This window comes from Capsella rubella, unplaced genomic scaffold (assembly GCF_000375325.1).
Source record: "Capsella rubella cultivar Monte Gargano unplaced genomic scaffold, Caprub1_0 scaffold_5, whole genome shotgun sequence".
NCBI classification, from domain to species: domain Eukaryota; kingdom Viridiplantae; phylum Streptophyta; class Magnoliopsida; order Brassicales; family Brassicaceae; genus Capsella; species Capsella rubella.
The window spans coordinates 7,422,892-7,448,496 of NW_006238919.1; the positions used below are offsets into that span (position 1 = coordinate 7,422,892).

The 25,605-nt window shown below is 38.1% G+C and overlaps 6 protein-coding genes and 1 pseudogene across 8 annotated transcripts; 2 read left to right on the plus strand and 5 right to left on the minus strand.

The window, feature by feature from the left end:
- The first annotated feature begins 2,378 nt into the window (after positions 1–2,378).
- On the plus strand, positions 2,379–3,524 carry LOC111830645 (F-box protein At3g47030-like). Its single transcript, XM_023783151.1, has one exon. The coding sequence runs from the start codon at positions 2,379–2,381 to the stop codon at positions 3,522–3,524; it is 1,146 nt and encodes a 381-aa protein (XP_023638919.1).
- A 184-nt stretch (positions 3,525–3,708) lies between these two features.
- LOC17886922 (beta-glucosidase BoGH3B) lies at positions 3,709–6,711 on the minus strand. The gene is made up of 9 exons (XM_006293127.2): positions 6,540–6,711; positions 6,218–6,422; positions 5,947–6,037; positions 5,535–5,680; positions 5,208–5,451; positions 5,011–5,115; positions 4,743–4,925; positions 4,455–4,656; positions 3,709–4,364 (listed from the first exon to the last, which is right to left on the minus strand). Exons 1-9 carry the CDS (start codon positions 6,703–6,705, stop codon positions 3,859–3,861), a joined length of 1,848 nt encoding a protein of 615 aa, XP_006293189.1. The 5' UTR covers positions 6,706–6,711; the 3' UTR covers positions 3,709–3,858.
- Positions 6,712–7,795: 1,084 nt separating this feature from the next.
- LOC17886413 (beta-glucosidase BoGH3B) lies at positions 7,796–10,591 on the minus strand. Of its 3 annotated transcripts, none has more exons than XM_006290266.2 (9): positions 10,426–10,591; positions 10,092–10,296; positions 9,711–9,801; positions 9,479–9,624; positions 9,143–9,386; positions 8,951–9,055; positions 8,690–8,872; positions 8,392–8,587; positions 7,796–8,311 (listed from the first exon to the last, which is right to left on the minus strand). In XM_006290266.2, the coding sequence occupies exons 1-9, from the start codon at positions 10,589–10,591 to the stop codon at positions 7,809–7,811; spliced, it is 1,839 nt and encodes a 612-aa protein (XP_006290328.1). In that variant the 3' UTR covers positions 7,796–7,808. The 3 variants fall into 3 exon arrangements, with proteins under 3 accessions (XP_006290328.1, XP_023638343.1, XP_023638342.1); XM_023782575.1 differs by having other exon boundaries at positions 9,479–9,620; positions 9,707–9,801; XM_023782574.1 differs by having other exon boundaries at positions 8,678–8,872; positions 9,479–9,620; positions 9,707–9,801.
- Positions 10,592–12,595: 2,004 nt separating this feature from the next.
- On the plus strand, positions 12,596–16,846 carry LOC17886190 (ATP-dependent zinc metalloprotease FTSH 7, chloroplastic). Its single transcript, XM_023782282.1, has 13 exons — positions 12,596–13,600; positions 13,788–13,850; positions 13,926–14,060; positions 14,172–14,237; positions 14,355–14,540; positions 14,633–14,719; positions 14,808–14,921; positions 15,009–15,133; positions 15,239–15,347; positions 15,426–15,551; positions 15,673–15,993; positions 16,082–16,205; positions 16,333–16,846. Exons 1-13 carry the CDS (start codon positions 12,740–12,742, stop codon positions 16,458–16,460), a joined length of 2,445 nt encoding a protein of 814 aa, XP_023638050.1. The 5' UTR covers positions 12,596–12,739; the 3' UTR covers positions 16,461–16,846.
- Positions 16,847–17,035: 189 nt separating this feature from the next.
- On the minus strand, positions 17,036–17,565 carry LOC17886114. The gene has a single exon (XM_006292933.2). The coding sequence runs from the start codon at positions 17,468–17,470 to the stop codon at positions 17,150–17,152; it is 321 nt and encodes a 106-aa protein (XP_006292995.1). The 5' UTR covers positions 17,471–17,565; the 3' UTR covers positions 17,036–17,149.
- Positions 17,566–18,063: 498 nt separating this feature from the next.
- LOC17886215 lies at positions 18,064–20,441 on the minus strand. Its single transcript, XM_006290793.2, has 3 exons — positions 20,313–20,441; positions 18,825–20,229; positions 18,064–18,661 (listed from the first exon to the last, which is right to left on the minus strand). Exons 2-3 carry the CDS (start codon positions 20,210–20,212, stop codon positions 18,409–18,411), a joined length of 1,641 nt encoding a protein of 546 aa, XP_006290855.1. The 5' UTR covers positions 20,213–20,229; positions 20,313–20,441; the 3' UTR covers positions 18,064–18,408.
- Positions 20,442–20,604: 163 nt separating this feature from the next.
- On the minus strand, positions 20,605–24,577 carry LOC17887234 (annotated as a pseudogene).
- Positions 24,578–25,605: the final 1,028 nt, after the last annotated feature.

Consider the following 25,605-nt stretch of genomic DNA (forward strand, 5'->3'; position numbering starts at 1 on the left):
TTCTTGCATCCATCTTGTATCATTTTTTTTTTTTTTTTTTGGAACTTGTAAGCTATGTTTGAGCTTTTGCTGTTAGGTTATATATAATTAAACACTGAATTTGATCCATAGTCTGATGAAACGTTCGAGCTAGCAAGCTTATCTGTAATAAGAAAGCAACAACATGTTAATTAATGATGATTTAGTTTTGTTTTGTGGAGTTACATAAGAGGCACATGAGACTATTATGAGTTATATAAATCAACTGTCGAACAAAGCTTCCTCTATAGATTTCACAAATCAAGCTACCAGTAAACCCATCCCACAAATCAAGTTCTCATTTATTGCAAAGAAAAAACAATGCAAATAGAATTTGTACAATAGTTTCCTGTCGAACCAGAAAACAAGATAATGACAGAAGCATCACTCCATGTATTTGCTGACATTGCTGTGGCCTAGAAAATTTACAAACGCCGGATCATAACAATTAATAGATCATAGATGTCACAGTTTCACATATTCCATCAGACCAGTGAAGTCAAACCGGTTTTGAGTTCTTACCTGAATTGTTCTTCAGACCAGAAACCAAAAGGAAGCAGTGGGTCGTTCGGCTTGGTATCAGCAGTTAATGGCAATTGGAATTGGTCAACTTCCCCTCAAATTCATAATCTCCACAGGAAGCCAAGAAGAGCCTCAGTCTTTTCAAGAACAAAGTAACCATAGGCCTTTCTCAGGATCTACATCCAGATTGTGCCCTTGTACCTTTGGTTCCCTGTTATCATATGTCGTTTGCCAAAGATATGAGTTGTCCATATGGGTATGTATGACTTTATGAGATTCGTGCCTCTGTACGTGGGTTTCTTAGTAGCAAAACTAGCAAGCCTAACATCTTTAGCCCTAAGCTGGCATGAAAACCTATTTAGGGTATCAAGGTCGGCCCAAAACATTTCCATGCCTAAAACAAAAATATTATAAGCCCACTAACAAACAATATTTTAAGAAAAAATAGTATAGATGAAGCTCAATCTGGTCATTCTGGGGACTTTTACATGCAAGTTCGCCAATGTGCCACAATCTAACTTTGAAAGTGATGTCCTTAACATTTATACTATAGTTTGATGCATAAAGCACCAGATTCATGAGTTTCTGTCACGAGCCGGACCTGTTGGGCATGATCGTATTCATATCGACAAACTATTTCCAGGTATTGTCTTAGCCTAAGGAGTTTCATGTGCCCGAGGATTTTTCCTATCGAGTTTCAACCTTATAAATGGGAGAAGTATCCTGGGGAATAATCGAATGTTCGATATCCCACAAACCTTTACGTACTGAGATGTCCATCAGCAGAGTTTTGTACTATTAAGCTGAGTGCATATATAATTGGAAATACAAATCCATGATACGATGTATAATGGTAGTTTGCTTTGGTTTTAGGTCTGAAAAGTTCATGTTCTTAGCTGTGGAACATAGGTTTTGGTGTTCACATTACCATGTGTCACCGGCATAACCAGTGAAGGTGAAATTGTGTTATATCTGCATGACGATCCTTTCTACATTCTCTACTACAATATAGTGACGAACGTAGTTGATATCCACTTTGGGAAGGTAGCTAGGAAATCAACAATTTCAAGGATTTATGCATTTATGTTGGCGTTGATGGGTTATATTCGTCATAGAACACTCGCTAGGACATAAACAATCTCAGATGCATTGTAAATTGGTATCTATACATTGTTATTGTGTTCACAGCAATTTTAGTGCTCGCTAGTATAATTATAATTTGTTTGACTAAAGAAAATTCATTCTATAAATGTGTTTTCCATACAAGAAAACAAGTGATCTTAAAGAGAAGATCTAGCAAATAACTCACAAGTATACCAAGAGATTATTGAGAAAAATAGATCCCTCGTAGATCAATCTTCCTATTGTTGAATGATTTTTTAGTTTTATTTTAGTCAAAGTAAAATATCTTTAAATGATTTTTTTAAACGATTTTTATTTTAGTCAAAGGAAAACTTTTTAAATGATTTTTTATTTTTATTTTAGTCAAAGTAAAATATCTTTATCATAGAAAATGTATGGAAACATATATTTTTTAAAATAACTATATGGAAACAAATATAAATATATAATAGCATTTGAAAGAAACTTCTTTTTTCTTTTGGGTAGGTTCAAGAACTAATTAAGATTTGGATGAACTTGAAGATTATCTCCATCTATTGACATGTGGTCCTCTACTCCTCCTTATATATAGATAAATGTTAGAAGTTACTCTCTCCACATCTTACTTTTCTTTTAGTTTAATTTATCTCTTTGTGGTTTCATTGCTTGTTCTTTTGTCCACATCTCCAGAAATCAAATTAAAAATCATGTTTGGGATCTTAGGGTTTAATGCTTCCATGGGGAAAAGGCAGAAGCTAGTGGTCTCCAGCCCAAAAAAGTCTCAAAGAGAAACTTCGATAGAGATCCCAGTTGATGTCTTGATTGATATTTTCTCAATGTTGCCGTTGGAAGCCGTTGCGAGGTGCCGCTGCGTGTCGAAGATGTGGTCCTCCGTGCTGCGTCATGGAGATTGCACCCAAGTATACCTGAAAAAGTCATCGGTCCGGCCTCGTATGCTATTCACTCTGCTATGTAACGGTAAACGTATCGTTTACTCTATACCTCAGGATCTAGATCCAAACCGGGACTACGCCACTCCTATAACTCCTTACTACCAGATGCATTTCCCTAAAGGTTTGCATGGTTACTATGAGGTGTGTCGTCCCTCTATACTTGGTTTTTTTTGTACCGAATCTAGGAAACCAATGATATGTAATCCGAGTACAGGAGAGTACTTGTCTTTACCAATAGCGACAAGCAAGAGGCATCAGACGAGAACGTGTTTCGGGTATGATCCTAATGCCAAGCTTTTCAAAGTATTGTCTCTTTCCGATGATTATGTCTGTCGAGTTGCAACAATTGCAACGGAAAAAGTGACGTGGAGAAGAGTCGAGTGTTCGAGACCGCATCAAGCTATAGATACTGAGATATGCATAGACGGTGTGCTGTACTATCTAGCCGAGCACCGTCGAACACACTATATGATTGCATGCTTTGATATTAGAGTGGAGAGTTACAAATTTGTAGATGTTGATTGGTTACAAAGTTGGAGTTCAGCTCTCGTAAACTACCATGGTAAGCTGGGCATATTGTTTCCAACATATCCGAGTTTTCCTCTTCACGGCCCAGAAGGTTTTGAGCTGCGGGTTCTAGAGGATGTAGATGAAGCCAGATGGTCGAAGACTGTCTACATATTGCCAGATGGTTGGAAGCATCTAGCTACCGATAGCCACCGAGACATTGTCGGGATGACTAGTGCAGGTGAAATTGTGTTGTCGAACTACTTTCTAATGGAGGAGCCTTTCTACGTGTACTACTTCAATACAGTGAAGAACACTGTAGTGCAAGTTCAAATCGACTTCGGAATTGTAGCTAAGAAGGCTTACTGCCCAAGAATTGTGACATTGATAAACCATGTCGAGAATGTAGAGCTTATGGATTAGCTTGGCTTTTAAATCATCCATCTTCTTTCTTAATAATTGTTGGCCTGTTGTGTTGTTATTGTTTGGATGTTCTTTAAATTGTATCTTTTCACTTTGAAAAGACAACTTTGGTAACAATTAATTAATGTTCATTTCTTCTTCTCACCATTAAAAATAAAATAAAAGATAAAAAATAGGATGTCAATTTTGGATCAATTTCTCTTTTTAGTTTCCATTTATTGCAAATAGGAAAATATGTACAACAGTTTAGTGTCTTGCCGAACAAGAAAGCAAGCCAATTACAGAACAAAAGCATCACTCATATCAAATAGATATTGCACTTTCACACATTTCATCAAACCGGTTTTGAGTTCTCTCCGGATTTGTAGTTCAGACCGAAACCAAGAGGAAACAATGGATCATACGAATTGGGATGATCAGCGGTTAATGGCAACTGGTCAACGTGTCTCAACCAGCTCAATGGTAACTTCCCCTCGAAGTCAAAATCCCCAAAAATGACATCACTCATCCCTTGCCCTTCGGTTCCAGGAAGCCAAGCAGCTACCAGAGCCTCAGTCTTTTCAAGAACCGGTTGCTCAAGAACCACAGGCCGTCCTGAGAACAAAACCACTAGAGTCGGGATTTTCTCTGCAACCGCAGTTACAATGTCGTTACCGTTTAAGGGTATCGTGAGTTCCAAGTTATCCCCCAATGTCTCTGCGTAAGGAGTTTCACCCACTGCAACAATGGCATAGGAGAAGCCCTGACTTGAGGCTAAAGTTTCTTCTGAAGGAGTCTTCTCATAAATCACTTCGGTTTTTTCTCCAACTACTTCTTTAATTGCATCTAAAAGTGTCGTTCCTGCATTACAGACCAAATTAGATATGTTCCTATTAAAAAAGTCCAACAACATCTATTAGCCTCTGTGATTGAAGTTGCTTTAATAATTACCTATTGTGATCCTGCCGCTTAGACCGAACCATGCCTTTGTCCATCCGCCGCACTGATATCCAAGATCGTCCGCGTGTGTTCCAGTGACAAGAATTTTCTTAGCATTGCGATCTAATGGCAGAAATGGCTTCTCAGAACTTTTTCCGTTCTTTAGGAGAACTAACGACTTTCTAACCGACTCGCGAGCCAGTTCTCTATGTTCCTGGAGTCATGAGAAAACAGGTCAATCATGTTCTGGTCCTAGCACTCAGGTCTAAATCTAATGGCATTCTGTAAAAGAGATCTTACCTTGCAGCCAACAGTGCTCAATAAAGACCGGTCGGTAAGAGGATGTTCGAAAAGACCCGCAACAAACTTCACTCTGAGTATTCTCTCAACAGCATCATCGATTCGAGACATAGTTACTTCCCCTGACTCTACCAGATCTGTGAGGTCCTTTATAAACTGTTCATACTTGAAAGGCACCATCACCTGGAGTAACATTGATTAATAATCTTAGCTCTTTGTATCATCCGAGGAGAGATGAAAATCATTCACTAAGGGTTTTAGAATCAACCATATCGACTCCAGCATTAACCGAGATTTTAACGCAGTTGCGGTAGTTTGAACCAAATGGCTCGCTAAGCCGTTCCAAAGCTTCCCAGTCTGAAATGATAAACCCCTAAAGAAAAGGCCAAGGTAACCAGCTAAAACCATATATATACCTATTACTTATATGACTATTTCATATTCAAAATAAATTTTTTGGCTGACCTTGAAACCGAGTTTTTGTTTGAGAAGTTCGGTTAAGAGGAAATAGTTGGAATGGAGTTTACTTCCGTTCCAGCTAGAGTAGGACGCCATAACCGTAGAGACTCCCTGAGCAAGACAATTCAAATATGGAGCAAGATGTACTTTCTCCAACTCTTCATATGACACAATGGTGTTCCCTTCGTTTACGCCCCCTTCAGTACCACCATCTCCAACAAAATGCTTGGCGCACGCCACCACGTTGTTTCTATCACATAGTGAACAAAGCCATGAGAAAATACATCAAACCTATTAATGAAACAAATGTAGCTAGAAGTCTATATAATATACCTTCCTGCAAGAAATGGGTAACCATTAGGATGTTCTTTGGGTGGCTCGCCTTGCAGTCCCGAGACAAGCGAACTTAACTCACAAATAATGTCAGTGTCTTCACTGTAACTCTCATAGGAACGCCCCCATCTCGGATCTCTCAATGCCTGTCAGAAACAATAAAAAATAAACTCTCTTTCAGTACTTTCTTCCATTCTCTTGATTTTCACTAAGCCTATAGAGACAGACCTCAAAGACGTCAATGGATTAGGCAAATTCTCATGTATTGAAATATAGCTTATACTCACAATGTTCAACTTATTTGGCATTAAGATATGAGAGATGGCAAACAAAACATATTCTTAAGAAACACTCAAAAGATATATACCCCACCAAAGGATCCATTCAGTTGAGTTAGCTATAAGGAACTTACGGCCACACATGGAGCAAACGCCCAGTGAGCGCCACATGCTCTAACTTCAAGTGCTGTTGCAGCCCCAATTCTTCTGACCAAATCTGCATCTCTATCACATTTAACAACAACCACTTGTTCAAATACTAATACGGTTAGATTCCAATCTACTTGGAACAACACTAAAACACACCCAAATATAATACATATTGTCCAAACAACACTACATCCAACTCTTTTCTCAAAAAAAAATTGTAGTCATCTCAAAGTGAAAAGAGAATGATAAACAAACCTGGTGGCTCCAAGGCCGATGTTGTGGGGAAAGATGGTTGCTCCGTAGACGTTGTTGTTGCCGTGGACAGCGTCAATGCCATAGATGATCGGGATTCCCAAACGCGACGCTAACGCTGCGTTTTGGTAACCGTCGATCATATCAGCCCAATCCGACGTTTTAGCGTCCTCGAACGGCCAACTCCCTCCACCGTTTAGTACACTACCTGTAACCCCAAAATCTCATTACTACTATCAAAATTTGGACTTACGAAACTAAAAAGTTTTGGCCGTTGACTTTAGAAAAAAAAACACAAACGGACTGTGGACTGTTTCGTGTATACCGATGAAGTAATCTGTAATGACGGGATGAGTAGTGACGATACGTTCGATCTGAGTCATCTGGCCGATCTTTTCTGGCAGAGTCATGCGAGAGAGAAGGTCCTTGACACGCGCCTCCACTGGCGCGTCTGGATTCTTGTAAACGCATGTTTCATTGCTTCCTTCCATACTTAATTGTTTTATCATCTTTCTTCTTTCTTTATCCTTCCGTTACAAGTAAACCTCTTTATATACTGCCAAGGTTAAGGATACGTGTCACACGAAATCTTGCCGTAGCCGACTAGATATGAATATTAATTAAGAGTGGAATTAGTTAAACCAATAAAAATTTAAAGATTTAATTAACAAGCAGTAGTAGTGATGTGAATCTTTCTCCAGTTTTATAATTTTAAATGAACATGTCAGATCTAGCAAAAATCAAAACCTGAATAAATGATACATATAGCAAAACAAAAACAAAAAAAACCCTAATAGTTATCATTTAATTAAACATCCTAATCAGTTTTATTGATGATTCAACAAAAAGACTACTCATTAACATGATATATGATGAAGTGATGATTATTTATTTTGGTTAATCATATAACATAGAGGTTTGACCAAAACAAATAATCACAGTTTTTGGATCAACTAATACACATTATAGTATATCAGTTTAATTGATTAAAATAGTCTGAATGTTCAAAAAAAAGGTTTAAATTTTCCTAGAAGAGATCGTCAAAAGATAAAAGAAAGACTGTCTAAAATCTTTTTAAAAGGCAGTCCAAATAATATTAAATTACGACTGTTGGTCTTCTGATTAAATTAAATACAAAAACAAAACAGCTGGAACCAAATTCGATCGAGCCGTGGGAATTAAAAGAAATAAAAACAAAGACTAGAAAATAGTTTGATGTTAGAAAATGCTTAGGTGAATAAGTCTAATTATAAGAAGAATCAAATGTTGTGATGACGAAGTAATGTAGAGATTGTCACGTATGTAACGACGCTAATTAACATGTCTTTTCGAGATTGACGAACGTATCTGAAAGACCAATCTTAGCACATAGTGCATGCGAGAGAGAGATGCCTTTTTGTGAATGCAACCCACAAAAATAGATGAAGGACGTATGACGACGCAGCATCAATACGACTTACTTTATATAGTTTGCATCCTTTTCTTTTTATCTAAACAAAATATTATTCCAATGCATGATGAACTAAAGTTTTTGAACCCCATTTCAAGAAGATCCTTTTTAACAGAAAGAGTCCCATAATATTCAACAGCAAGTTCAAACTGTGTTAGAGTTCTCCACGGAGTCATGACCGAGACCAAAACCAAGAGGAAACAATGGGAGATACCCATTTGATTCAATGTCAAGCGGCAGCTGGTCTACGCTTTTGAACCAGCTCGCTGGTAACTTCCCTTGGAACTCATAATCTCCGAATATTACATCAGCCATCCCTTGCCCTTCAGTACCAGGTAGCCAAGCAGCAACCAGAGCCTCTGCCTTTTCAAGAACTTGCGGCTCAAGAAACATAGGCCGTCCTGAGAACAAGATCACTAGAGTCGGGATTTTCTCTGCAACCGCGGTTATAATCTCGCTACCATTCAATGGTATTATGAGTTCTGAGTTATCCCCCATAGTCTCTGCATAGGGCAACTCCCCCACCGCAACAATTGCATAAGAAAAACTCTTTCGCGCGGCTAAGGTTTCCTCTGATGGGGTTTTCTCATAGATTACTTCGGTTTCGTCTCCAACGGTTGCTTTTATGGCATCCAAAAGCGTTGTGCCTGCATAGTGAGACATCAATATATATTAGTTTTTCGACTTAAAAGACCATTTAGCCTCTGTCTATTGCATATCTAGTTACCATTTGTGATCCTTCCGCTTTGACCATACATTGTCTTTGTCCATCCACCGCATTGATATCCAAGATCATCCGCATGCGTTCCAACCACTAGGATTCTCTCGGCATTGCAATTTAACGGCAGAAATCGCGCATATTTGCCGTTTTTTAGCAGAACTAACGACTTTCTAACCGCTTCACGCGCCAATTCTCTATGTTCCTAAACGTGTGAAAACAGAGTAAAAATCTTGTTTTCTTGGTATCTTAATAATCTTAATTCTTAAAACTCTTTTCTAATAGTCTTCTTAACAAGAAAGCTCACCTTGCAACCTACAGTAGGTAACAAAGTTCGATCTGCAAGAGAATATTCAAAGAGCCCTGCAACGAACTTCACTCTGAGTATCCTTTCAACAGCGTCATCAATACGAGCCATCGATACTTCCCCTGACTCCACCAAATCTATAAGGTCATTTGTGAACTTTTCATACTTGAAAGGTACCATCACCTGCGATAACATTGGTTTAATTATATTTTCTCTTGAATCATCTGGAGATAACATAAAAAGAAATCACTACCATAGTACCATATCGATTCCAGCATTAATCCCCATTTTGACGCAGTTGCGGTAGTTTGAACCCGGTGGATCGCTAAGCCGGTCCAAACCTTCCCAGTCTGAAACTACATATCCCTAACAACAAGAAAAAAAAAACAAATGAACTCAATGACTACATATCTAGCTTTATTTTTTTCTATTTTTTTCGACACTCAAATCAACCTTGAAACCGAGTTTTTGTTTGAGAACTTCCGTTAAGAGAAAATGGTGGGAATGAAGTTTATCTCCATTCCAACTGGAGTAAGAGGCCATAACGGTAGATAGTCCTTGAGAAATACATTTCTTGTAAGGAGCAATGTGTTTCCTCTCTAAGTCTTTGTACGGCAAAATGGTGTTTCCTTCATTTATGGCCTTATTGGTACCACCATCTCCAACAAAGTGCTTGGCACACGCAACCACGTTTTTTCTATCACCAAGTGACCAATTCCATGAGAAATGAAATTAAAGATACTAAAGACACAAATTAAGTTATAATTTTGTATATGTAGGTATATATACCTTCCTGCAAGAAAAGGGTAACCATTTGTGTGTTCTTTGGGTGGCTCGCCTTGTAGACCCGAGACAAGTGAAGTCATCTCCGAAACAATTTGAGCAACTTCACCATAACTCTCATAGCATCTTCCCCATCTCGGATCTTTCACTACCTGTAAGAACAACATCTCATTCAGTTGACTAAGAAATCAATGTTCAATCTTATTGCTAAAGTCTAAATGTATAAGAGATGACATACTGCAACGCAGGGAGCAAACGCCCAGTGAGCACCGCAAGCTCTTACTTCAAGTGCTGTTGCAGCTCCAATTCTTCTGACCAAATCTACATCCCTACAAAGTTACCAATGTTATCAAAACATAGCCACAATAGATAGATGCATCAATCTTGGACACAATCATCAGATGTTAACCTCAGCCAGTGTAACTAACTATTCATTACTAATTGCTACTACTATATGGTGAGATTAAAAGTATTATAGGAGTAACATGTTCAAAACTTCTAATAAGACCAAAATCAAGTACTGTTGAATTAGTAAAGACAAGTCTCATAAAAAGATTAAATTCAAATTTTTATCCTTCTCTTCTACTAAATTTGTACTTAGCTCAAAAGGGAACCAGACCTGGTGGCGCCGAGACCAATGTTATGGGGAAAGATGGTAGCACCATAGACGTCATTGTTGCCGTGAACGGCGTCTATGCCATAGATGATCGGAATTCCTAAACGCGACTCTAATGCTGATCGCTGAAAGCCGTCGATCATATCCGCCCAATAGGACGACTTTGCATCCTCGAATGGCCAATTTCCTGCTCGGTTCAGTAGACCACCTGTGAAAAATGTGACTTACTTTGTATCTTGAGTATGTTCACTCTTCATACAAAGAGAGAAACGCTAACAAAGGTTTGGTCGTTGACCAAAACAAATTTAGAAATGGTCTCTGTGGTTGTGTATAATACCGATGGAGTAATCTTTAATGACGGCCTGAGAAGCGACGCTGCATTCGATCAAAGTCATCTGACCGACTTTCTCAGGCAGAGTCATCTGGGAAAGAAGGTCCTTCACACGCGCCTCCACAGGTGCGTCCCGGTTCTTGTAAACGCATGACTTTTCATTGTCAACCATTTTCTTCCTCTGCCTCTTCTTCTTCTGACAATATCACTTCTTCTCTTTATATAGCCAAACACGATACACATATACACATATGTTGACTTAGCTTGGATCTTCATGACTAATGGTGGTTTATTGTAAGAAAAGACAAATATATATACTAAACAATAAATCCACCATAAACAATAAATTAAAGAAGTCAATAATTATATGACTTGGATCTTCATGACTAAGGGTGGTTTATGTAAGGTGTGAACTCTTGAGATCATGGCTAAACCCACCAAAAACAATAAAACAAGAAAACATCATAAACATCACTAGAAGTATAAACACACATTAACATACGTAGATGCTATTGCCAATAATATTTTTACTTTTGGATTAAAAGCATTTTATTCATTTTTTTTTTTTTGAAAACAACACTTAATTCATTTCAAAATCTTAAACTTGTTTCTCTTCTATTGTAGTGCCACTTGAATATCTTTTCTCTGAGATATGCTATATAAATTACATTACCGGCTTACATATCACTTTTAAAAAAAAATATTGTGTTGTAGAACTCATGAATAATAATGACCATTGATTTTATTTATTTAGAAAATGGATTATATTTTTCTAATTTTTTTTTATAATTTCACGAAAAGTGTAACACCTACCATAGTATTTCGTCTTAAATTAAGAAGTTAAGTTGGGTTTAGTAATAGTTTGTTTTTCCTTGTAATGTATTTTCACAAAAAGCGTGAGTCCTACGATATACAATGTATTTTGTACATATATTATTGTTATAAACAAAATTTTAACTTAAAATATGGTTTTCACGTTTAAAATTTTATAAATATAATTTACATAGACTGTTTTGTACTCTACCATACATTTAAACTATACTTTCATTGTAAAACTTAGTAACATATTTGAAACATGATTCTCGTAAAAAAAAAAAGTTAAAATATTATTTAAATTACTTAGAGATGGAAACTAAACGTAATAAAAACATTTTGTATATACAAAAGTAATTCGAATTTCTTCAAATTTTGGAGTAGATGACGGTTTCTAATTAGGGTCGTTTATGAGCAGCTGCACAAAAAGACCAACAAGCTTGGGCAGTGTCTACAACGACGGTTCCTGCGAAACCTGTGCATTTAAACTTTTTCCCATATGGATAGCACGGCGGCTCTTTTACTTTTTCATTTGTGATTGGATTTCTTAACGGGTCATCTTTGAACATATTCCTTATAGAATCTACAAGAAAAATTAGTCAAATAAATAATTCACTTCAAGTAGACTATCGAAAATATATACGATTATGATTATAACGGTAACGATGCTAAATTATGGACGAAATCTAAACAATTTATAACATTAACTTACCACATTCATGAATACTAGTTAAAAATAGGAGAACGATACAAATGATAGTGAATTTGGATGACAGCATTGTAAAACAAAAATTCTTAAAAACGTTTTGTTATTTTATGATAGAAAAACCTTATACTTTATATAGCCTTTTAATTACTACTGCAATTTCTTTTTAATGGTGATCCGATTGTTTGGCTAGTTTTATTACCTTTCTATTCTAAAAAATTTCTGGTTTAAAATTTATACTTTTTTTTTTTTTCAAAAATCTCTAAGCCTCCAATGGTGAAAATAAAATAAAATGAGGTACACTGAATTTATCTTCATCCTTAAAAAAACAAAAATAGAAAAATACTATTTTTGGATAATCTAATTTTAAAGCATCAATTTTATAATTTTGACAATGACATGTTTAATCACTCTAATTTTTAGTGACATGTTTTGTAAAAAAACTCAAATTTTTTGGTTTTTTAATTAGGAGTAGGATTGAGTAGGCCTATTTTATTTTGGGCCTCTTTACTCTTTAGCCCACAAGAAAGCCTAATCTTCTTCCAATTATTCACGGGCACCATTCGGTTCAGTGCGCCGTGTCACACTGGATTACTTGGTTTTGCCAGTGTCCGGTGAGATAATTTTAGTCGGCGTCCTTCGTGATATCGGCGGTCAACTTTTTAATCTGTGATCAATCCAACGGTCATTATTCGAAGTTGAATTTCCCAGCAAACCTCGTCTTCAATTTAGACAAGATGGATATAGAAACGAATTATGAAAATGATTTTTGATTTCCCCAATTTCTAGGGTTTCGAAATTATGACTACGACTACATTCGAATTTGCACAACCAAGAATCAACGCTAGGTTCAAATTCGCTACTTGCTGTAGTCATAATACTCTATTGTATTCGAAAGCTTCGAGCTTTTTCAACGATCGTTGTAGGGTTTATCGCCAGAACCCGAATCGGTTTGTATCCAATTCAATCCCGCTTCCTCTGCAGAAGAAAACTGTTGCAGTGTTGAGAAATCAAGAAAGGTTTAATTTTTGTGATGGGGTTTCAAGGAAGAAGAGTAGGATTGTTGTGAATTGTCAAGAGGATGATCAGAAAGAGGGTTCGAGTGAGAGTAGTGATGAGGAAGGAAGAAGCCAGAGTACTCCGGCGAAGTCGGGTTCTTCGTCCAAGAGGACAAGAGAGAAGCAAGGGGGAGATAAAGTGTGGTGGTCAAAGGGGAAGAAGTGGCAGTGGCAGCCAATAATCCAAGCGCAGGGGATTGGAGTTTTGTTGCTGCAATTGGGCGTTGTTATGTTTGTGATGCGATTGCTTCGACCTGGAATACCTTTACCTGGATCGGAGCCTCGAATTCAGACGACTTTTGTGAGTGTACCGTATAGTGAGTTCTTAAGTAAAGTTAACAGTAACCAGGTGCAGAAAGTGGAGGTTGATGGGGTTCAAGTTTTGTTTAAGTTAAGAGATGATGGAAAGTGGCAAGAGAGTGAAACTAATAGGCTGTCAGAGTCGTCTGAATCGCTGCTAAGAACGGTGTCTCCCACGAAAAGAGTTGTGTATTCCACCACAAGACCCGGTGACATCAAAACACCATATGAGAAGATGCTTGGGAATAATGTGGAATTCGGATCGCCTGAGAAACGTTCTGGGGGATTCTTCAACTCTGGATTGGTAAGTCCACTGGTGCTACACCGCATTCTTACTATTTGTGCTACTCCCTTCCCTGATAATGATGATTTATAGTTTATCAATGAAATTATTTTCTCGTTATAAATAGGTTGGCTTTTTCAAAAGAATGGACTTCATCTTCACTTTTGGCAAAGCATTTATTCGAAGTTTTTTTGTTTGTTTGTTGCAGATAGCTCTTTTCTACATAGCGGTGCTTGCAGGGCTTATTCGATTCCCCTTTAACTTCTCCACGGTTTGTATCTCCATTATATTTTAATATGGTTGTCTAAATTTTTTAAGTTCCTAAAAAAACTATGGGTGTACACAGAGTACAACTGGCCAGCTTAGGACCCGGAAGTCGAGTGGTCCTGATGGGGGAAAAGTCTCTGGTGGAGGTGAAACAATTACTTTTGCAGATGTTGCAGGTGTTGACGAAGCAAAGGAAGAGCTAGAAGAAATCGTGGTAGGTTTTTCAGTCTTTCAATACTCTGTACGTGCTGAATAGTTGGTCAGATCGTTAGAGCATTAATCTCAGTCTAATATTCGTCTTTTACACATGGATTAATCGATGCAGGAATTTCTTAGAAATCCTGACAAGTATGTCCGTCTAGGTGCACGTCCTCCGCGTGGTGTCCTATTGGTGAGTTATATAATTTATTTCACTTTAGTCTGATATTAGATATATTTCATGTGTAAAACGTTTTGGTTACAATCGCTCACCTTTAGAATTCAATGCCTTTGATTCCTTTCTTTACAGGTTGGTCTTCCCGGAACAGGGAAAACCCTTCTTGCAAAGGCTGTTGCTGGGGAAGCTGAAGTCCCCTTTATAAGTTGCTCTGCAAGTGAGTTTGTAGAGCTGTATGTCGGCATGGGTGCCTCACGTGTAAGAGATCTTTTTGCACGGGCCAAGAAGGATGCTCCATCGATTATATTTATTGATGAGGTTAGTATTGCCAGTCGATGTCAGATTACTTCCAGTATGTTATACCTCTGGGCATCTTAAACAAGATTTTCTATTTCCTTTCATCGCTCCAGATAGATGCTGTGGCGAAAAGCCGTGATGGTAAATTTCGAGTTGGCAGCAATGATGAAAGGGAGCAAACTTTGAATCAGTTGCTTACTGTAAGTCTGCTTTCATGCACCTTTCCTGCATAAGTAGCACGCTTGATTTTTCCTTGACTCATTCACAATGTTGGAAACTATTTTTCAGGAGATGGATGGTTTTGACAGCAACTCTGCGGTTATCGTTCTTGGAGCTACAAATCGTGCCGATGTCTTAGACCCGGCCCTGCGTCGTCCTGGAAGATTTGATCGTGTTGTTACGGTTGGTAGAATGGATTGACTCTGTTTATTTGTAAAATAGTTAGGCAGTTTGATAAATTTCTCTCAAAGGCATTGGTGCATTTTTCAGGTGGAAACACCAGACAAAATTGGAAGAGAATCCATTTTGAGAGTCCATGTATCAAAGAAAGAGCTTCCTTTGGGAGATGATGTCAACCTTGGAAATATTGCCTCAATGACCACTGGTTTTACGGGGTACAAGTTTGTATATTATCGCTGATTTGAAATTTCTTCTGTTATACGTTTTTGGGCGTATTGTATATCACTACATCTCATAAACTCTTTTGTCCTATTTTGCAGGGCAGACCTTGCAAACTTGGTAAATGAGGCAGCCTTGCTAGCTGGAAGAAAGAACAAAGGGACTGTTGAGAAGATTGACTTTATTCAAGCTGTGGAGCGATCAATAGCGGTATCTCTTTAACTTTTTAATTCTATTGATTATGTAAGGCAATTGTCGAAACATGAATTTACAAAGCATCTGTTTCAGGGCATAGAGAAGAAATCTGCCAGGCTAAAAGGTAATGAGAAGGCAGTAGTCGCAAGACATGAAGCTGGGCATGCAGTGGTTGGAACTGCTGTTGCAAATCTTCTTACTGGACAGCCACGTGTGGAGGTAAAATACAACAACACTTTATAAATTTATGCTCATTGTCTGTGCTGTTAAATGTGTGCAGATGATTCAAATTTATAAATGTATAAATGTATGATCATTCTCTTCTTCATTGTGTTGTCAGAAATTAAGCATATTGCCAAGATCAGGAGGGGCATTGGGATTTGCATATATTCCTCCTACCAGTGAAGACAGATATTTGCTCTTTATTGATGAACTGCTTGGACGTCTGGTTACCCTTCTTGGAGGTCGTGCAGCTGAAGAAGTTGTATACTCAGGGCGTATATCAACTGGTGCATTTGACGATATAAGGCGGGCGACTGATATGGCATACAAGGCTGTAGCTGAATATGGTCTTAACCAAAAAATCGGACCTGTGTCTGTGGCTACACTTTCTGGTGGTGGGATTGACGACTCTGGAGGCTCACCATGGGGAAGAGATCAGGTTACAGTCATTTTGCATTGCACTTTCCTATGTTTCTATTATACCCCTTGAAAGAATGCAAGAGTTAATCTTCCATGTTACAATACAGGGGAAACTAGTTGATCTTGTTCAAAAAGAAGTGACAATGTTGTTACAAGCTGCTCTCGATGTTGCCCTGTCTGTTGTACGCGCTAATCCAGATGTATTGGAAGGACTTGGTGCCCAACTTGAAGGTATAGTAGTATAAGTTTATTAACTTTCATCGAAACAGTTTCTGAAAACGTTTTGGTCTTCCAGGGCTTTGCTTGAGTTTGATGTGTTAACTGGCTCATTTTGATGAAATGTCATGTTTTGGTGCAGAGAAAGAAAAAGTAGAGGGTGAAGATCTGCAGAAGTGGTTGAGTATGGTGGTTGCACCAGAAGAACTCGCAGTGTTTGTCAAAGGAAAGCAAGAGCTTCTGCTCCCGGCACAATCTAGCTCCAGTTAACAGCTACTATGTTCTTTCATCAATTATATCCATAAAGATAGATTCTAACACGGGTCATTAGCACTTTCCTGGCTGCCTTCTGTATCTGCAGGTCAGATCTAGTTATCACCATTGCCTAAGCATAGCATTGATGGTTCCAGCAACGCTTGAATCAAAACTGGAAGAACCATTTTGGATTATTACTGGTGATAACTCATATAGAATTTGCTGTATTTTTATTGTAAGATTTGGTATCCTTGATAGATACAGTCTTCTAAAGAGAACTTGGCAAAAGTGTATGTATAATTGATTCAGATGTATAAAAAAGCCTTTACATATTATATCGGCTTTGAAAATAGTGTGATTCAATCTTGAATTCTCTCATAAAGTTCCTCTTTGTATACGAATCATCCTTTACTCTGTTCTTGAAAGGACTGATGTATGTATAAAGCTCTTAAAGACCCTCACAAAAGATTGCATTACTCATTCTAGTCCACAAAAGGTTGCATTAGCCATTTACTCATAAATCTATTATTCTCAGATTTCTTGAAGTAGCGAGTGAATGAATCTTGAAAATGTTCAGAAAAAACAATAAATAGATCATCAAAATAAGACGAAGAAAGAGTAGCTTATATATAATTGAAATCCGAAGAATTATAGAGAATAAAAACAGAGGCATAAATGATGCAAATTACTATACATTGTTTCTTTTATTTTTTGGAGAAGAAACCACCTAAGCCACCAAATCCACCTTCGTTCTTCTTAGGGGCTACAGGCGTTGGAGCCGAGCTTTTACCTCCGCGAACGGTTCCTCGGCCTCCGGTGGTACCACTGCTCCTGGCGGCTTCTTTCTCCTCCACCTTCTTGAGAATCGGATCAGTCTCGTAGAACTGATCTTGCTTTGTCATAAACCCAAGAACAAAGTCAAGGGGATTCTTCTCCTCCTTTGCGGCGCCAGAAGCTCCCTTTGCGCCTGTGGCGTAAACCCTGACGGTGGCTGGAGCAAATGACATAAGAAGTGAAGAAACCATTGTTGCTTATCTCCTCTCTCCTTCTTCTCTCTTTCCTCTGTTTTTCTTTTTTTCTATCGGAACTGTGTTTGTGTGTCTGTCTGACTTCGTGTGGCATTTGTTACAAAGGGATTATAATGTGGTTAGGTGAATCTGAGCCGTTGGATTTTTATTGGCACAAGCTCTCCACAAGTGTCTTATCCTCTCTCTCTTTTCCCTTCACACATTATACATTTTTATTTTGGTTTTAATAATTTTTAGAAATATATGGAAACAAATTGTTCAAAATATATATATATGGAAACAAATATGTCATAATTTGGGTATTGTGATGGTTATTCATTCGACGACAAAAAAAAAAGAAAGATGGTTATTCATCAGAGTTAAGAGGTTCTTAAAATGGAAAACTGCACATAGTCAAATTATCTCATTTGTCTGATGTATTTGTCCAAATGTAATGTATGAATGAGGAAGAGACACGCCTTGTCCTTTTGAGTGTGTAATATTGTCCCATGTAAGTTGTAGCTGCAACTTGGGACTCTGATCAAAGTCTATGACTGTCACAACACTGCTGCACGAAGCTCAAAGATAGTTACAAGATCATTTCCATCAGAGGATTCAAATATGCTCACTTATTATTTCACCAAAAGCAATGCTCAGTGATTATTATTAGTGTTGGATCTACAGATGTTCTCTTATTGGATCCGTCCATGACCAGTAGACCAGTGGAATCTGCGACTAGTATATACTACTACTGAGTGAAAATTTAGGGAAAAGCAAAAAAAAAAAAAAAAAGAAAGAACAAAAGAGAAGTATTGTTCCATCAGCTGCACTGGTTCACTCAAAAACACTACTTACAGTTTTCCCTCTTATTCTATCGTGTACCTAAGTTCTGTCCCTGTCTCTTCATTGCGAATTGTTGCTAACAAACCACACCATTCACTGCCATTTACACGTTCTTAAGCCATTTCCTGAGGAGAATCAGAAGATCCTAATGGGTAACACGTTTCTTCACCACCCGTTTGCCAGAGGAAGTTGGCGTAGTTGGCAGCATAGAAGGAGTTGGTCGGCTCTGCAGATATAGCTTCTAGAAAGGTCTCCTCAGCCGCCCAGAGATCGTTGCGAACTTTCCACAGGAAGGTAGCGTATTTGCTGTATGCTTCGGCATCTACATCTTCTGACTCTATGGCTTTCTTGAAGCAGTTCTCCGCTCTAATACACATCCAAAAGCAAACATCATTTGTCAAGTTCCAAATTTACATAGAAACATGACCAATCTACACCTATAGAATACATTTTGATGCCCAATGAGCCAAGTGCAAATATATACTTCACAAAGTACAAGTAATAAAGTCTTGAATGTAAGATGTATCACCTGTCATAGTCTTGAGTAACGAGGTAAAGGAACTGAGCGTAGTTAGCTAGGAGCAGATGGTTGTTTGGCTCTTGAGCCAAACCTATCTTATATAAAAGCTCTGTTCTAGTGTAATTGGCATAATCATCCACTTCAATCCTTGCAGCGATAGGTGAAACCAGTCTCAATCTCATGTCAAGGTCAACAGGGGAATCTTGCAATTGATCTACTTCTTCGACCATCGAATTCCACAGACTGAGCTCCTCTTCTGTCAGACCTTCTCCTGAAATCAAGTCTCGATGTATAGGTAAGTGGGAGACCTTGTCAAAACTGATCGAACCTAACCATTTGGACCCATCAATCCCTTTACCATCTCTGCCACTTACTACAGGCCCTAAATCCATCCGACCAACTCCACTAGACACACTAGACTGCTCTAATGAAGAAAAATCAATTCTTTGATGTGTCTGATCTGGACCTTTATCAACCACTGGCACTTCTTTTGTCTCCGCAGAGTATGGAGGAGATGCTGAAATAGGTAGGTTTGATGCAACTGAATGCACAGTGTAGTTCGCCAATAAGATCATCACATGAACCATCAAAGTAGGTGTCTGAGAGAAGACGTGTTGGAAAATCCAAAGCAGGGAAGCATGCATCTCCTTCTTAACCTGCCTAAGAACACCCACCCTAGTCTGCAACGCAAAGCCTTGAAGCTCCTCAATCATGAAAACCATAGAAGAGAAAGCTCTATTGATAGAACAATAAGTAGATGCACTAGCTTCTTTAAGCGCTTCTTCTTGTAGCTTCCTCTTAATTATCCTAAGCGACAGAGGCAAATCAACACTGTTTGCCTTACGCTCAATGCTTGAATGGTTAACCATCTCTGCCCATGGAGCCTCCAAAGAAGCTAAACCTGGAACAGACTCTTGTAATAGCTTCACAGAACCAAATCTACGACTACCTACTACTTCTGATTTGTGTTTGTTCACAATGCGTTTCTCATCTCCATCTTCCCCTGCAATCCTGAATTGTGAGGCTAATTCCTGCATCTTCACAGAGAAAGCTTCGTCGGAGAAAAAACCAGAGCTCGCGCTACAAACTCTCCTTAACGAACTATCTCTCTTCACCACATCCGTTGATACCTTCTTCGTGGTAGAATTAGAAAATTCCCAAAGCTCACATGATTTAGATCGGTGAAGCTTCCCAGATTGCGTTCCGAGAAACGACGAAGGTTTCAATCTCGACTGACAAGCTAAAGATCCTCCAGAAACGGCCACATCTCCGGCTCTTCCACGAGAACGACGGCGTTTTGAAGAAGTTAGGGTTTGCGAAAATGACGGGCATTGAGGAATCGCCGAGTGACGCCCTGACCAATGAAACGACGTCGTGGTAGCTACTTTTACCTCCATTGTTACGGCAAAAGAATCTGTATAAATCGAGAAAAAAAGATTAAGATAAAAATTGTATACAAGAAACTGAAAGATAGAGAGAAAGAGAGAGAGAGCTTACTTCTTTGGTGATTTCCAAATTCGTTCGGTTGAGAGAGATTTTCTCGAGAAAATGTTTTGTATGGTTGTGAGGTCAAAATCGAATTCAGAGAGCTCTCTCCTGAAATTTGTTAGAAACAAGGAAGAAGAAGAAGAAGACAAAAGCCATAATATACAGAGAAGAGAGTAATTACCGGATATAGCCGGTGAAAAGGCTCGTGCTATTTTAGAGAAGAGATGAGATTTATTTAATCCACGGGTAGAGACGGTAACAGGTGATGAATGATAAGGGATTCGAGTAAATGGGGGGGGGGGGGGGGGAAAATTAATAATCCGACGGATGACAATAAATCACGTGCTTGATTGATAAAGCTGGTTTGATCTATTGACACGTAAGGGATTAAAGTATGGGTTCACAGGACTCGATGAGAACATTGTAGAAAAAGTAAATTATATACTTATTTGGTTACAGACTGAACTGAAAAAAATGAAGTACAAGGCACCACTTGGCTTTCTTGATTTGGACTGTTATGATTATGAATTATAAAGTTTTGATATATGTCTAATTTAGTGTGACAAAAATGGATTTAACTTACTAAATACAGAGATAGTCTAATACAGTGCAATTTTACGGCATGATGCATAGTTGTCTGCCATAACACTGCTTAATGTACTTGGGGCCTTAAAGAAAACTAAATGGGCTTAAATTTTAACACTTGGGGCCTGCAAAAAAAACCTAAAATATGCTTAAATTTTAAACTCGAGTATGAATGGGAGCTATCGACCTTAAAGAATCATGGACGGCCAAAGAATTTTAAGAGCATGTAGTCCCTGCCAAGAAATTGCAGCTAGTTTCCAAAGACAAGAAAGAGAGACTGTAACTGCTTCCCAGAATAACAACAATGCTTAGAAGCAAAAAAAAACAATATATGAAACGATGTAGAGACTTCCCTGGAAAGACTTTGACAAAATTTGAGACACATGACATGGTTACAGATTCTGTGAGCGATAGATAAAATCAGAGGCTTTCTTATTCCTTAAGCTGGAAACACAAATATTCAATCTTTTCTTGGCAACAACAGAGTATAAACAGAGGATAAAGACAAACCACATAAGTTTTAAGTGGGTAGGGCAAAGTGTGTAGATGATAAACACTTCAACGTCTCGTTGTTCTTCTGGTTTGAAAGAACCTCTCTCTTATTGAGATTAACTCCTTTGCGGCCACACTTGTTGCCAACCGGTTCATCGGAGTTTCTTCGCAGCACCTAAGTCCCACATCCAAAATCAATGTCAAGCACTCAACAATAGGGAAATCTACTCTCACACCACTTTGAAGAATTGATTTGTCTGCAATGTCCAATACTTTTTCTGGCAACGCCAACTTGGTGTACTTGTATAACGTAAAGTTTCCCCCAAATAACTCACTAGTTGGTCTTTTTCCAGTGAACATTTCCAAAAGAAGAATCCCAAAGCTATACTCATCACCATGTATTGACGGCTGCCCTCCCATTCCATATTCTGTTCCATAATTCACACAAAAAGGTGACAAAAATATTATAATTCAAAAAGAATATATAAATCTTTAAAGATCAGCATAAATATTGTTGTGTGATGGTGTTACCTGGTGCGGCATAGCCGATGGTTCCTCTAACGCCAGCTGAGCTTAGTTGGTTGAAGAAAGACTCCTGGTTAAATTTGAGGAGAAGTCGAGCCAAACCAAAGTCGCTGACATGGGCAGTTAGATCATTGTTAAGGAGAACGTTACTTGGCTTAAGATCGCAATGAGCTATTGGTTCATGACAATGAATATGTAGATAGTCCAAAACAGAAGCCACGTCTACAACAATGTTGAGCCTTTCCAGAAGTGTTAAGGTTCTTGAGGGCCTATGAATCTCTTCCACTTCCTCTGGATGCAGCCACTTATCCAAACTTCCATTAGGCATGAACTCATATATGAGAGCTCTGAATTCGTTTCCTTGGAAATCAATACTAGTGCAAGCTGTCAATAGTTTCACAAGATTACGATGCCTTATGTCTTTCAAGGATTCACATTCTGCCATAAAGCTCTTCATCGCTCCACGTCTCTGCATGTTTAGAACTTTCACTGCAACAATCTTGTTCTCTATCGGGAGAAATGTCTTATACACAGTACCAAAACTGCCTGACCCAATTATACTGCTTAAAGAGAAGCCATCTGTCGCATTTCGGAGATCTCGATAACTAATTTTCTCATGGGAAATCTCCAATGTGGAAGGAGCTGGATTATTGGTATGGTGCTTCTTCTTTCTTCTTCTGAACCAAACATAGAGAAACTATAAACAAGAGGAAAAGTAAAGTCACGCCTAAGCTGACCCCGATCACAACCTTTCTCAATAGAGATTGATGCTTAGTCTCCATAGGTGGTGCTACCGCAATGCATGGCTTTAGTTTCAGTTCCTTGATGCCACCGCATAGATTTTTGTTTCCATATACCAAAACTACGGTAGAGTTCTGAAATTTCCCGTCTGAAGGCACATATCCCTCAAATTTGTTAATGGATAGATTGAGATACTCCAACGAGGAAAAGTTTGCAAAATATCCAGGTATAGTTCCAGAGAGATTATTGTTCGAAAAATCAACTCTTCTAACACCCATCAACCCACTTATATCTGGAATGGCTCCATGAAAGTAATTTCCTTGTAGATAAATAATTTCCATCGAGAGACATTTTCCCAAAGTTTGTGGGAGCTGTCCTGATAAGTTATTATTCTTAAGTGATAGTTCAACAAGATTTTGAAGTCTTCCAACATCTTCTGGTATAGAGCCGCTCAAAGAATTACTTTTCATGCTTAGGTGAACAAGGCTTGGGATTTGCATAATTACCGGAGGTATCGTACCATTCAAGTTATTATGCCCAATCTGTAAATAAAGCAGATAACTACAGTTACCAAGACTTGGAGGAATGGTTCCTTCAAAACTGTTGTTGTACAAATGAAGTTCTTGTAACTGGGTGAGATTGCCTATAACAGATATTATTTCTCCTGACAATTTGTTTGAATTGAGATCTAAAAGACCAAGTTCAAAAAGATTGCCAAGAGAAGTTGGGAGTGGTCCAGTCAACATATTATCTCCCAACAAAAGTTTTTGTAGGCTTATAAGATTCCCAATGTCATGAGGAATTCTTCCAAAAATAAAGTTTTCTTGAAGATCTAAAGTTATGAGCTTCGCTGACAAATTGGCGATGGAAATAGGCAAATCACCCGCAAACATGTTCCGACCAATACTTAACAACTCTAGTTGGGTGCAGTTAGTCAAAGAATTGAGAAATCCAAGGTCTCCAAATGAGTAACTTCCCAAAGAATTAGTATTGAGTAGTAACCACTGCAAATTTGGTACGTTTCCAAAGGAAGGAATACTTCCTGTCATATTATTTTCATTCAATCCCAGTCTTTCAAGAGTAGAGATATTAGAAAGTGTTACTGGAATGGATCCTGTGAGATAATTCCCTCCAATATTTAACGACAGAAGATTTGGTAACAGATGACCTAAATCAGGTCTCAGGCGACCCGAGAACTGATTATAGGACATAGATAAATTCTGAAGTGAGGACAAATTGTAAATAGCAGGAGGGAAAACACCAGAAAAGTTGTTCCCTCCAAGATGAAGAATCACTATTTGACTCAATTTAGCAACCTCACTCGGAATCTCTCCTTCTAATTTGTTAGATGTAAAGCTAATTTCCTTGAGTGATGTCAAGTTTCCTAGAGATGCTGGAAGCTTCCCTTTTAGATTGTTTTGACGAAGACTTAAACTAACAAGCTTCGTCAATGAACCTAGTTCTGAAGGAAAACCTTGTCCAAGTTGATTTGAAAATAACTGAACATCTGACAATCTAGAGCAGTTACCAAGACTACTTGGAATCCCTCCTCCGAGAATATTAGAGTTCAAATACAAGTATTCAAGTCTAAACAAGTTTCCAAACTCTTGAGGTATGGTTCCACCAAAAGAATTATTAGAGAGATCAAGATATATGAGAAACGAAAGATTACCAATAGATGGTGATATTATCCCGCCCAATTGCAATCCTACAAGGTCCAAACTAATGACTCTCTTGTGTTTGCGGCCACATGTAACTCCAGTCCACTTGCAGAGTGTGAATGAGTGATTCCATGAGGACAAGAAAACTCTTTTGTCTTCAGAAATTTGAGACTTGAACTCGAGCAACGCTTGCCTATCAGTTTCATCGGTAAAAACACGTGCCTCGAGTAGCATGAGAGCATAACAAGCAAGTAAAAGAAACTGTCTCATGCTTCTCATTTTTGTTTGTGAAAACTGAAAAGATTGTGTGCTTTTCATATTTTGCAGGGAAAATGAATATATAAGAGACGACGCAATTGAAATTTTCCTTTTAGCTTAACGCAACTTGGACGATCACATTAATGGCTCCAAGATAGAAGAAAGTGGGGGCAGTTGCACCCACCAACCTATTAAAAACTAAAAATTTTACCTTAAAATTAAAGTTATAAGTGTCAAAATGGTTAAACTGCTCTCATGTAGTGTTTGAGGTTGTGGGTTCAAGCCTCATGTGCTACCTTTTTGCACCCATTTAATATTTTTTCTGGGTCCGCCCCTGGCTCCAACCACATATAGAGAAAAATATTGAAAGATTTGGATGTGCATTAATTAACGGTACATATGTTGCCATGAAAGTCAAATAGTCAACTGTCTAAAACTTCAAAACAGTTGACATATATTGGTTGCTGTAGACATCGTTGATTTAGGAAGAAATTAAACAAATTGACATGTTTAAATATTTATATTTGCAATAACATTCAGAAATTGCAAAAATAAGAGCAAACGTAACCAATGTTTCTTTGGTGTCAACGTCAACATTTTACTAACAGTTTAATTCAAAAGCAAAATGTATGTACGTACCTTGTGGTGGTGATGCAGCTGAGGGATAACAAGAGATAGTAAGTAATATATTTAGTGTACAATCACATTAAGAGACTTCAAGATCGATCCAAATTGGCATAGGACTCTTGCTTGCCCTCTAAGTCAGCGTCATAAATATTATGAATTTTCTGCTGAAGCCAAAGACTACTTAAGCTATTTGCTTTATTCAGTTGGATCAAAGGGTTTTAATTTTTCAATGTTTTACTGGGTTTGATTGTTGTAAGGAGCCATTTGATGGTTTACACATTACTAAATAGCTGAAAATCTTACAACAGTTTCATGTTCTGTTTTTGGTAACAGGTTCTTGAATTCAAAGAGGAAGTGCATAGAACATTTAGCTAATAAGCAAAGCAACTTGTATATGTTGGTAGAAGTTATGT

Bases quoted from the DNA above. Each gene is read 5' to 3' on its own strand.
- LOC17886190 (XM_023782282.1), top strand. From the start codon at position 12,740: ATGACTACGACTACATTCGAATTTGCACAACCAAGAATCAACGCTAGG. The intron at 13,601-13,787 runs GTAAGTCCACTG...TGTTTGTTGCAG, and splicing joins GATTCTTCAACTCTGGATTG to ATAGCTCTTTTCTACATAGC. The intron at 14,238-14,354 runs GTGAGTTATATA...CTTTCTTTACAG, and splicing joins CTCCGCGTGGTGTCCTATTG to GTTGGTCTTCCCGGAACAGG.
- LOC17886413 (XM_023782574.1), bottom strand. From the start codon at position 10,591: ATGGTTGACAATGAAAAGTCATGCGTTTACAAGAACCGGGACGCACCT. The intron at 9,802-10,091 runs GTCTGGTTCCCT...GTAACTTTGTAG, and splicing joins ATTGGTCTCGGCGCCACCAG to GGATGTAGATTTGGTCAGAA. The intron at 8,312-8,391 runs GTAACTAGATAT...CTCACTATGCAG, and splicing joins AAGCGGAAGGATCACAAATG to GCACAACGCTTTTGGATGCC.
- LOC17886922 (XM_006293127.2), bottom strand. From the start codon at position 6,705: ATGGAAGGAAGCAATGAAACATGCGTTTACAAGAATCCAGACGCGCCA. The intron at 4,926-5,010 runs GTTGATTCTAAA...ATGTTACTCCAG, and splicing joins TTAATGCTGGAGTCGATATG to GTGATGGTGCCTTTCAAGTA. The intron at 4,365-4,454 runs GTAATTATTAAA...TCTGTAATGCAG, and splicing joins AAGCGGCAGGATCACAATAG to GAACGACACTTTTAGATGCA.
- LOC17886114 (XM_006292933.2), bottom strand. From the start codon at position 17,470: ATGGTTTCTTCACTTCTTATGTCATTTGCTCCAGCCACCGTCAGGGTT.
- LOC17886215 (XM_006290793.2), bottom strand. From the start codon at position 20,212: ATGGAGGTAAAAGTAGCTACCACGACGTCGTTTCATTGGTCAGGGCGT. The intron at 18,662-18,824 runs GTGATACATCTT...GATGTGTATTAG, and splicing joins GTTACTCAAGACTATGACAG to AGCGGAGAACTGCTTCAAGA.
- LOC111830645 (XM_023783151.1), top strand. From the start codon at position 2,379: ATGGGGAAAAGGCAGAAGCTAGTGGTCTCCAGCCCAAAAAAGTCTCAA.